The 12,499-nt window shown below is 42.2% G+C and overlaps 1 protein-coding gene across 2 annotated transcripts in view; it reads left to right on the top strand.

The window, feature by feature from the left end:
- The first annotated feature begins 795 nt into the window (after nt 1-795).
- LOC109868051 (voltage-dependent L-type calcium channel subunit beta-4) overlaps nt 796-12,499 on the top strand; it is a 50,295-nt gene continuing 38,591 nt past the window's right edge. For both annotated transcript variants that reach the window (XM_031797094.1, XM_020457454.2), the window contains exons 1-2: nt 796-1,063; nt 2,459-2,542. In XM_031797094.1, the coding sequence (XP_031652954.1) occupies nt 1,013-1,063; nt 2,459-2,542 (135 nt within the window). In that variant the 5' untranslated portion in view covers nt 796-1,012. The remainder of the gene's footprint in view (nt 1,064-2,458; nt 2,543-12,499) is intronic.

Genomic DNA, 12,499 nt, shown 5'->3' with positions numbered 1-12,499 from the left:
TATCAAGCCTGGTGTCCTAAGTGTTCCAATTTATTATGTGAGCTGTCTTTGGGTCTTACTGGCTTAACTTTCCATTGGCAGGATACACATACTCTATTGGCAGGATACATTTCTTTACTCTTTTTTTCCTCCTCAAAGAGAGACTGAAGCTAAAGGTCCAGTGCACTTTTTTGGTTACTACATGATTCCATGTGTTATTTAATAGTGTTGATGTGTTTATTATTATTCTACAATGTAGAAAATAGTTCAAATAAAGAAAAGCCCTGGAATGAGTAGGTGTGTCCAAACCTGACTGGTACTGTATGTCTTTTCTTATATTTTCCCCCCTGTAAGACAGAGCACCAAAGATGAATTGATATTTTGTGGAAACCTAAGGGACAATAGTTTCATTATTTTATCAGCTCTCACATGCAGAGGCTAATCCCCAAATATATTTCAGCACGATTTATTGTTTTCATATTTAATTATTGAGTACGTTGTTACATTCTTTTAATTCCAAATCCATAGATATGTACAGACTCAAGAGGTTATTCCATGGTCAGAAATACATAAATATACAGTATAATATAACATATACAAATATGTAATAAAACAAAACTGTAATGAAATAAGCTTATTTCTCTAGAAACATCCAAACGTAAACAATTGTGTATTTGCATCTTAGGCTATTTTACAAAGATAATAATGACAGATAAAACCAATGCCATAATGGCGATGGACCGCACGATGGATGATGCGGGAAGCAGAGACCAGCAGCCAAGATCGTGCCAGTTGCGCGTGCACATCTGTAGCGTATCATACAACAGCAGTGTGGAGTAGCACTGTACACGCGCAAAGACTGATTCGTTCACACGGACTGTTTACCAAGAAAGTACTGTATCGTTCCTCATCTCTTTGACAGTTTGTAAGCAACAGTGCAAAGCTGGAGGAACCAACTCAACAACCGCAACAGCAGTTGCCATGGACCGGGACAGAGAGACAGCCTCCCCCCTGGACCGACGAACTAGCCGAGATGTCCCGGCATATCTACACCCGTCACGGGGCTAGCGACGGACTCCAGAAGGTAAAGTGCCGCGTTATATGAGATACTGTACACGCTGTTCTTGGTCCTTGACTCGATTCTCCCACTGTTGTCAACAACAACAAAAACACTGGACTCTTAAATCCAACTGAGGTGATGTGTGTTACGTTTATGTATTTAGGACTATCCTAGGAGGTCAGTGTGGGACAACAAAGTGTTCTCCACTGCACCAAAATGGGGAAACATTCTCTATGGGGCTACCTTCAGAAAGTTGGTTACAGGGGAAGAAAAATGTCAGCTTCTATTCTTGAGTAATGTTGTCTGAATATTTCCTTATTGATAGGCTACAGTAGTTTATTTATTTTCTCACATTTGTAAAAACAACTCTCAATAATGCAAGGTACAGTCCAGCCCAGTGTTTCCTAAGTACCCCAGGGGTACTTGGCCTATCCACAGGGGGTGCTTGAGAAGACTCATGAGACCATAGACTTACTTGTAAAATGCATGAAGGGGAATTCAAGAGTGTTCTGGGCAGAGCAAAATGTACTTGGTGGTACAGTAACCAAAAAAGGTTAGGAACCACAGGTCTAGCCGAATAAACTCAACTCCACGATTTACAATGGAGTTGAGCAGCGACTTGTGTGAGCGGACTGGAGCTCCGATGTCACATAAAATTACGTTTTTTTGTTTTTTTTTAAATGACTGATTTCAGCATCTTTTCTTCATTTTATGTGACGTCGGAGCTCCAGTCCGCTCACGCTAGTTGCCATTAACTCCATCCTAAATTGTGTAGTTGAGTTTAATCGGCTAGGTACAGTCATAGCCTCCCTACTGTATGTGATGGTTACTGATGTTCGGTGTGAAGTTTTGCAGGTAGGGTGTGTGAATCTGATTTATGTGGTTTGAAATAGGGTATTTAATAATTCATCCATATAGCTGGAATCCAATTATGAAGGGCAGACTGACTGAACACATGACCTAGTTTCACAGCCTTATATCAATATGTTACATACAACATCTTACAGCATATAGCCAAGTCAACGTGATAAACTGTAAATATTCTAACAACGACACAATTGTTTTTAAGTTAGGCAGAAATGAAATGTGATGCAGTTGTATTTTCCCTCTACAATTATGTGACATTCTTAGTTCTTATGAAAGGTCTCTAGCTGAGCTAAAGCCTAGAGGCATTAGTTTGGGGAGCCAGTGAAAGTCTTTAGGTCTCAGCCAGGAGTCTACACCGTCACACCCAGAAGTCTACTGGATGGAAATGCATACAGTATGTTTCGGCTTTGCCCAGCCACCTGGCGACAGTCACCTGATCGCCTGAGGCCCCAGATGCTGGAGTCAGATAGGGAGTTCCTGAAGGTGCCCTTGTTGTGGTGCTGCAAAGTGAGAGTGACAGAGTGACTTATGTGATTTGGCTGTGCCCACCAGGTGAACAGAGGGACTTACTCCAGACGCAGTCGGCTGAAGAGGAGTGACGGCAGCACCACCTCCACCAGCTTTATCCTCAGACAGGTGAGAGAAACTAGAAAAACAACATTACTACACAATTACAAAGCAATTACTATAGATCACTATATAACAATGTGATATCACAATATTGTTACGAGAATAATTACAGAATTACTACACAGGAACAAAAATTGTATCAGGTGAAAACTGTTCCCACTACACTCTACATGCTTGTCCAAAACTAGGCTGTACACTGTACTACAGCACAACTATCATGCCTCTATAAACCCAGCTAGTTATATTTGCTGCTAGGTTTTCAGCAATGAATGCTCTTGTAACCAACTGCCAGTTGTGTTATCCAATTAACAGTTGTCAGTTGCGTACTGTCTGTACTAGACCCCTAACAAATGTGGGTCATCCTGTGCAAAATGTATTGTCTGAATGAAACATTCTGAATGGTTAAATTATTCTGGGAGAAGAGAACAGTGAACACACTTAACAAAACAGGTGTTGCTTCAACATTGGGTTGTCACCTCTGTTGCCTGGTGAGCCAGTGGCTTTGATTTGAGTGTGATTTGGAATTCACTGTCTTCTCATTATCTCTGTATTCACTCTCTGTATTCACTACCATCATTTATTATGAATGAGTGAGACATATTGTTCTGGACATAGTCATAGTTGTCGCAGCACCTGTGTTCAACTGTATAACAAATGAAAGTATAACAAATGCAAAAATAGTCCTAAAATGATTATTCAGTAATACAGAGAGGACCATTTTCTGCTGGACTGTGACATCCAAAGTAATGGGTTGCCTAGGAAACTGCCCTCTGTCAAGGCTATTCAGCATTACAAGGACATCTTAATGTTATTGGCTTCTGCTTCTCTCTCTCTGTCAGGGGGCTTGCCTATCACATGCTAGCGTGCGTGTGTGTAGGTGTGTGCGTGTGTATGCACGTGCATTTAAGCTGTGCACATATTAAAGCTTAACAAATCAGCTCCAAATCAGCATGTCAGATTTGCTTATGACACTTATGACTTATGTTATGATGGCTGTTATGTCCTATGTAGCTGTTATAAAGGCTTTATGAATGTGTACATGCATAAGGATGTGTTTAATGTACTTTATATGTAGGTCACTGCAGTCATGAGGGAATTTATTGTTTGAATGGTTACTTTGCATACTGTGATATTTCAGGTCGCAGCTGCGGTCTGGATATGCAGAGTCTCAGTCTGCCTCATTCTATGTTCACTATACCCTTCTTTTAAACGATACACTATTAATCATTTGTCTTTTAATTGGATGTAGGCACAGTTTGTTCAGTTTTCACAGTTTATTCCTCTCTCAAACGGTAAATGTTTATCCAATTAGGTCCATGCACACACACACCCAGCACACACACACACACACACACACACACACACACACACACACACACACACACACACACACACACACACACACACACACACACACACACACACACACACACACACACACAGCTCCTACACTACCGCCTGGCTGACCTTCCTCAGTTTGTCCTCATAAGATTATATCGATGGATGTAGAAACAACATCTGCCCTGAGTGTTAAGTGTATCTATCCAGTGCATCTCTCCAGTGCATCTATCCAATCTACTTAAAGGTATAATATGGGATCTGTTCAATCGTCATTTCAATGCTGCCGTTTTGCTGGGGAAAACCCCCATATTGAAGTTAATGTATTAAGGTTAGTGAAGGATGAGCATATGATCATGGGCATGGCATAGTGGCAAGAGATCCCGATGCGTATCTTGGGTGATCTTACAAATTTTCCCTATTCTTATTCTGTGCTTGTCCTTCGGCAGCCAGCCTGTTCAGACCAGGGGTTGTTCTGGGTCACTCCTGTCACTGTCAGTGAGCTATGTGTTTGGATTTAATCTCTTTACAGACAAGTGGTGGCTGGAGAGTGTTAAAGGGATACTTCGGGATTTTGGCAAGGAGGCCCTTTATCTACTTCTCCAGAGTCAGATGAACTTGTGGATACCATTTTTATGTCTCTGTGTCCAGTTCGAACAAAGTTAGAGGTAGTTTCACGAGCCAATGTTAACTAGTGTTAGCACAATGACTGGAAGTCTATGGACATCTGCTAGCATGTACACTACCGGTCACTACTTTTTCTTTATTTTTACTATTTTCTACATTGTAGAATAATAGTGAAAACATCAAAACTATGAAATAACACATATGGAATCATACAGTAACCAAAAAAGTTTAAACAAATAAAAAATATATTTGAGATTTGAGATTCTTCAAATAGCCACCCCTTGCCTTGATGACAGCTTTGCACACTCTTGTCATTCTCTCAACCAGCTTCATGGGGTAGTCACCTGGAATGCATTTCAATTAACAGGTGTGCCTTGTTAAAAGTTCATTTGTGGAATTTCTTTCCTTCTTATTGTGTTTGAGCCAATCAGTTGTGTTGTGACAAGGTAGGGGGGTATACAGAAGATAGCCCTATTTGGTAAAAGACCAAATCCATATTATGTCAAGAACAGCTCAAATAAGTAAAGAGAAACGATTGTCCATCAATCCTTTTAGACATGAAGGTCAGTCAATACGGAACATTTCAAGAACGTTGAAAGTTTCTTCAAGTGCAGTCGCAAAAACCATCAAGTGCTATGATGAAACTGGCCCTCATGAGGACCGCCACAGGGAAAGAAGACCCAGAGTTACCTCTGCTGCAGAGGATAAGTTCATTTCAGTTACCAGCCTCAGAAATTGCAGCCCAAATAAATGCTTCACAGAGTTCAAGTAACAGACACATCTCAACATCAAATCAAATCAAATTGATTTATTTAGCCCTTCGTACATCAGCTGATATCTCAAAGTGCTGTACAGAAACCCAGCCAGAAAAAAGCAAGCAAGCAATGCAGGTGTTGAAGCATGTTGGCTAGGAAAAACTCCCTACAAAGGCCAAAACCTTGGAAGAAACCTAAAGAGGAACCAGGCTATGAGTGGTGGCCAGTCCTCTTCTGGCTGTGCCGGGTGGAGATTATAACAGAACATGGCCAAGATGTTCAAATGTTCATCAATGACCAGCATGGTCAAATAATAGGTCTGGGACAGGTAGCACGTCCGGTGAACAGGTCAGGATTCCATAGCCGCAGGCAGAACAGTTGAAACTGGAGCAGCAGCACGGCCAGGTGGACTGGGGCCAGCAAGGAGTCATCATGCCAGGTAGTCCTGAGGCATGGTCCTAGGGCTCAGGTCCTCCGAAAGAGAGAAAGAGAGAAAAAGCTAATTAGAGAGAGCATACTTAAATTCACACAGGACACCGGATAAGACAGGAGAAGTACTCCAGATATAACAAACTGACCCTAGCCCCCTGATACATAAACTACTGCAGCATTAATACTGGAGGCTGAGACAGGAGGGGCCAGGAGACACTGTGGCCCCATCCGATGATACCCGGACAGGGCCAAACAGGAAGGATATAACCCCACCCACTTTGCCAAAGCACAGCCCCCACACCACTAGAGGGATATCTTCAACCACCAACTTACCATCCTGAGACAAGGCCGAGTATAGCCCACAAAGATCTCCGCCACGGCACAACCCAAGGGGGGGGCGCCAATCCAGACAGGAAGATCACATCAGTGACTCAACCCACTCAAATGACGCACCCCTCCTAGGTATGGCATGAAAGAGCACCAGTAAGCCAGTGACTCAGCCCCTGTAATAGGGTTAGAGGCAGAGAATCCCAGTGGAAAGAGGGGAACCGGCCAGGTTCAACTGTTCAGAAGAGACTGTGTGAATCAGGCCTTCATGGTCAAATTTATGTGAAGAAACCACTACTGAAGGACACCAATAATAAGAAGAGACTTGCTTGGGCCAATAAACATGAGCAATGGACATTATACAGGTGGAAATTTGTCCTTTGATCTGGAGTCCAAATTTGACTTTGCGAGACGCACAGTAGGTGAACGGATTATCTCTGCATGTGTGGTTCCCCCCGTGAAGGATGGGGGAGAAGGTGTGATGGTGTGGGGGTCCTTTGCTGGTGACACTGATTTTGCTTAATTTAGAAATCATGGCACACTTAACCAGGATGGCTACCATAGCATTCTGCAGTGATACGCCATCCCATCTGGTTTGGGCTTAGTGGAACTATCATTTGTTTTTCAGCAGGACAATGATCCAACACACCTCCAGGCTGTGTGAGGGCTATTTTACCAACAAGGGTGATAGAGTGCTGCGTCAGATGACCTGGCCTCCACAATCCCCCGGCCTCAACTAAATTGAGATGGTTTGGGATGAGTCGGACTGCAGAGTGAAGGAAAAGCAGCCAACAAGTGCTCAGCATATGTGGGAACTCCTTCAAGACTGTTGGAAAAGCACTCCAGGTAAAGCTGGTTGAGAGAATGTCAAGAGTGTGCAAAGCTGTCATCAAGGCAAAGGATGGCTATTGGAAGAATATATTTTGATTTGTTTAACACTTTTTTGTTTACTACATTATTCCATATGTGTTACTTCATAGTTTTGATGTATTCACTATTATTCTACAATGTAGAAAATAATAAAAATAAAGAAAACCCTTGAATGAGTAGGTGTTCTAAAACTTTTGACCTGCAATGAATCTGCTAACGAACGAGAGAGGTTTGAGAGTAATAATGGAAGGATGGAGTGTGTCTGAGGTTTAAGAGAGGTTGAATGAGGAGAAAGACTCAAGCTAGAGAAAACAGTCAAAAGAGAGAGGAAATGTTGGTGGAAAGATATTTAAGGTGAAATGTTACATGGCAGCAGCGTTTATTGCGTTTTTTCCCCTCATCCCCAGATGGTATATTTAGCTTCCTGTAGACAGATGTTCAGTGTTGGGTTCATGATGGGATAGTCATAGAATTAGAATAAATCATTCCAATTCTATGGGAATAACGTGTTCCAATCTGACCTTTGACCCTGACTGTGTCTCTGGGTTCTGTCCCATGGTCAATTCTCATTTTTTTGTCTCAAACCCCCCTCTTTTCTGAAATACAGGAAAGGGGATGGACAGGCACCTGTTTACAGACCAAAATAAACTGCTAAATAATCTTGCAACCTTCCAATATTTTATGAGATAATCCCATTCTATGTGGTTTTAGGATAGTAGGCTGGCAGCACTCAGAGAGCAGCTTTAGTTGATCTGAGGTGGTATTATTGAGTCATAGACTGAATGAACAGTAAGTAGTTCCACCATCCACATCACTGTCTGAGTCTGTCTGATAACCAACCAGTTCTATGACTGTACTGTATAACTGTATTTAAAAAATGTATGTACAGTATCAGTTCTTCAGTTTTGTTTAGTAGTGACTCACAAGGTGCCCAAGCAGTGAGTCACTAAAAAAAACACTTGACCAAGTTGGGCTCAATAAAGTACTACTCGACTCTTCTCTATTCTCTGCAGCTCCTTCGCTTAATTCAGTAGTGATTCAACATAGATCCCCACCATCTCTGACACTTTGAAAACTTCTGCACTAGGATGAGATAATTCATCTATGTACACTGAACAAAAATATAAACACAACATGTAAAGTGTTGGTCCCATGTTTCATGAGCTGAAATAAAAAATCCCAGAAATCTTCAATACGCACAAAAAACAAATCTCCCACAAATGTGTTTACATCCCTGTTAGTGAGCATTTATCCTTTGCCAAGGTGCTGAGGAGTATTTTTGTCTGTCATGAAGCCCTTTTGTGGGGAAAAACATATTCTGATTGGCTGGGCCTGGCTCTCCAGTGGGTGGGCCTATGCCCTCCCTGGCCCACCCATGGCTGCACCCCTGCCCAATCATGTGAAATCCATAGATTAGGTCCTAATTAATTCATTTAAATATACTTATTTCCTTATATGAACTGTAACTCAGTAAAATATTTGAAATTGTTGCATGTACATTTATATTTTTGTTCAGTATAGTTCTAGGAACTGGACAGAAACTTCCAGCCATGATTTATGCCCAGTGCTCCAAGGTTAAAGCCATGACTGTCTGAGTTGGGACGGGAGTCTTCATATTTAGACATTTTAATTGAATGGCTTTTACATTCATTCACCTCTGAAATAAATCTAATTTTGGGATGAAAGCTAAGCAGCGAAGCTTGTCTGAATCCACTGAATGCTGTCTGAGATTTAATTGCCTTTCTAAATCACAATAATGTGTCCAAATGGTACCCTTTTCTCTAAATAGTGCACTATATACGAAATAGGGTACCATTTGGGATGTAGACAATGCCTTTAACAAAGCCATCTGGTTAGCCTATTTTTTCAGTTATAGTAGCAGCAGCAGCTATAGTAAACTGATTATACAAGATGCTGATTTCTGATTAATCCCTTTTATGTAGGTCGCCTGGCTGAACTCTGGAGCAGTTCATTTATGAGTCACTTCTTCATGAAGCATTGGAAACAGCTCTCCCACTTCTCACCCTTCTCACACTACCAGTACCAGTCCTTCAACAGCAAATCCTAATGGTTCATGACCTCATTACTCAAGAACCTTTTATAAAGACTTATCTCAAAGTCAGAGGAAGAGGGTCTTATACTGGCTGACACCAGACATCAGCCAGAGTCTGCTGCTTAAGCCAGGCAAAGAGGGTCTGCCAATGTCAGGCACAGGAGGTTGTTGCCACCTTAGTTGGGGAGAACGGGTTCGTGGTAATAACTGGAGCAGAATCAGTGGAATGGTATCAAACACATCAAACACATGGTTTTCAGGTGTTTGATGCCATTCCATTTGCCCCGTTCTGTACATTATTATTATTTAATTTAACCTTTATTTAACTAGGCAAGTCAGTTAAGAACACATTCTTATTTACAATGACGGTCTACCCCGGGCCAAACCCGGGCCAACTGATGTCAGAGTGTGCTGTACGTGTCTAGGAGATGAGTTTGCTGTACTCTTAGAAAATGGTGCTATCTAGAACCTAAAAGGGTTCTTCAGCTTTCCCTATTAGAGAACCATGTTTGGTTCCAGTTAGAACCCTTTTTGTTTCCAGGTAGAACCCTTTTGGACCCAGGTAGAACCCAAAAGTGCTCTACCTGGAACCCAAAAAGGTTCTACCTGGAACTAAAATGAGTTCTTTAAAGGGTTCTCCTATGTGGACAGCCAAAGAACCCTTTTAGGTTCTACATAGCACAATTTTTTCTAAAAGTGTTGCTAGGTCAATTTGGATCTGTGGGATGAGTCTATGGGATAAGCTTCAGTAACTAGGACAGTAACTTGTTACATCACAGTGAGTCTGCCTCTTAAGATCTATGGGATGAGTTTTTCTCTGCTAGCTAGGACAGTAACTTTACAGCACAGTGAGTCTGTCTCTTAAGATCTATGGGATGAGTATTTTCTCTGCTAGCTAGGACAGTAACTTTACAGCACAGTGAGTCTGTGTCTTAAGATCTATGGGATGAGTCTTTTCTCTGCTATCTAGGACAGTAACTGTTTACAGCACAGTGTGTCTGTCTCTTAAGATCTATGGGATGAGTCTTTTCTGTGCTAGCTAGGACAGTAACTGTTTACAGCACAGTGGGTCTGTCTCTTAAGATCTATAGGATGAGTCTTTTCTCTGCTAGCTAGGACAGTAACTGTTTACAGCACAGTGGGTATGTGTCTTAAGATCTACGGGATGAGTATTTTCTCTGCTAGGGTAGCCTAGTGGTTAGAGTGTTGGACTAGTAACCGGAAGGTTGCAAGTTCAAACCCCTGAGCTGACAAGATACAAATCTGTTGTTCTCCCCCTGAACAGGCAGTTAACCCACTGTTCCTAGGCCGTCATTGAAAATAAGAATTTGTTCTTAACTGACTTGCCTGGTTAAATAAATAAAACATTTTTTTAAATGAGTCTTTTCTCTGCTAGCTAGGACAGTAACTGTTTACAGCACAGTGGGTCTGTGTCTGTCTCTTAGGATCTGCAGTGATGCAGTTGCCAGCCGGGCTACAAAGCTGTACTGTATATAGACATCTCATTGAGTACAATGACGTCAAAAATGTTTTCTGGTGGAAAACTTCCATATCTAATTTTGTACCCTAATTTTGTACCCTTATTCAGATGAGAAGTAGATCAATTGTAGTGCAGTCAGCTATTTAGGCAGAGTGTCAGCTCTTGGTGCAGCTGGGTCCCTCTCCCTCCCTGGAGACCTGTAGTGCACTAGTGCTCTCTGCTGCCTGATTCTAGATACTACTGAATATAGACCATATAATTTCTCATGCCTTAAAATACTGTACCTTGACTCTCATTCTAAGTCATAGGTGTTTTTAGCGATTCTTTATATTCTATCTATTCTTTTATGTATAAATACACACATTGCATGAAGCTTCCCATACTGATGGTATTAGATGAGGCCAGTCCAGTGAAGAAGATGGGCTACCACTAGGTGAGAAAGTACATAGAAGGGATGAACACCCTTCCCCCTTCCCATTACTGAAGCCTCAGGGGTTTACTGTAGAGGTCAGGGGATGTGGAAAGGATGAACCCTCTAACTCCCCATTATCATAAAACAGGGTTGGTTAGGAGAGAGTCAAACCTGTCCTAAAAGGGGGTTGGGTATTTATTTGACCTTTATTTTAGCAGGGAGTCACCATTGAGACCAGTGTCTCTTTTTCAAGGGAGCCCTGCATATACAATTTTATAGAACAACATTCAATACAACATAAAACAAGTCAAATACAGCATGACACAAATTGCAGAAATAACATAAATATACAGTGCGTTCGGAAAGTATTCAGACCCCTTGACTTTTTCCACATTTTGTTACGTTACAGCCTTATTTTAAACTGGATCAAATAAAAAATGTTCCTCATCAATCTACACACAATACCCCATAATGACAAAGCAAAAACGGTTTATTCTTTATTTATGCAAATCTATTAAAAAGAAAAAACAGAAATAGCTTATTTCCATAAGTATTCAGACCCTTTGTTATGAGACTGGAAATAGAGCTCAGGTGCATCCTGTTTCCATTGTCATCCTTTATTACTATCACGTATTTTTTCACCCCAATTGGTAGTTACAGTCTTGTCCCATCGCTGCAACTCCCATACTGACTCGTGAGAGGCGAAGGTCGAGAGCCAAGCCTCACTGCTCGCTTAACCCGGAGGCTAGCCGCACCAATGTGTTGGAGGAAACACAGTCCAACTGGCGACCATGTCAGCATGCATGCGCCCGGTCCGCCAGAGGAGTCGCTACAGCCCGATGGGACAAGGACATCCCGGCCGGCCAAACTCTCCCCTAACCCGAACTACACTGGGCCAATTGTGCGCCGCCTCAATTGTGTGACACAGCCCAGGGTTTGTGATGCAGTGCCTGAGACAGCTACGCCACTCGGGAGCCCCCCTTAAGATGTTTCTACAACTTGATTGAAGTCCACCTGTGGTAAATTCAATTGATTGGACATGATTTGGAATGGGACACACCTGTGTCCCACAGTTGACAGTGCATGTCAGAGCAAAAACCAAGCCATGAATTGTTCGTAGAGCTCCGAGACAGGATTGTGTTGAGGCACAGATCTGGGGAATAGTACCAAAAAATGTCTGCAGCAGTGAAGGTCCCCAAGAACAAAGTGGCCTCCCTCATTCTTAAATGGAAGAAGTTTGGAATCACCAAGACTCTTCCTAGACCTGGCCGCCCGGCCAAACTGAGCAATCAGGGGAGAAGGGCCTTGGTCTAAGGCACTGCATCGCAGTGGTAGAGGCGTCACTACAGACCCGAGTTCGATCCCAGGCTGTATCACCACCGGCCGAGATCGGGTGTCCCATAGGGCGGCGCACGTTTGGCCCAGCATTGTCTGAGTTAAAGCTTAAATAAAAAATGGCATCCAGGGGTTTAAAAGTAAAGGCAGCTGCACTTTGATAAATAGTATCACCATAATCATTAACAGCTAGCAAGGTTGATTGCACAATCTGCTTCCTGCTGACTAGAGAGAGACACAATCTGTTTGTGTAACAAGCTCATTCATATATATATTTTTTAATACCAAGGTATTTGTAATGCAGAGACTCTTTCGATTATAGAACCATCCAATG

This window comes from Oncorhynchus kisutch, linkage group LG2 (genome assembly GCF_002021735.2).
Source record: "Oncorhynchus kisutch isolate 150728-3 linkage group LG2, Okis_V2, whole genome shotgun sequence".
Lineage (NCBI taxonomy): Eukaryota > Metazoa > Chordata > Actinopteri > Salmoniformes > Salmonidae > Oncorhynchus > Oncorhynchus kisutch.
This window is presented reverse-complemented; position numbering and strand designations above follow the sequence as displayed.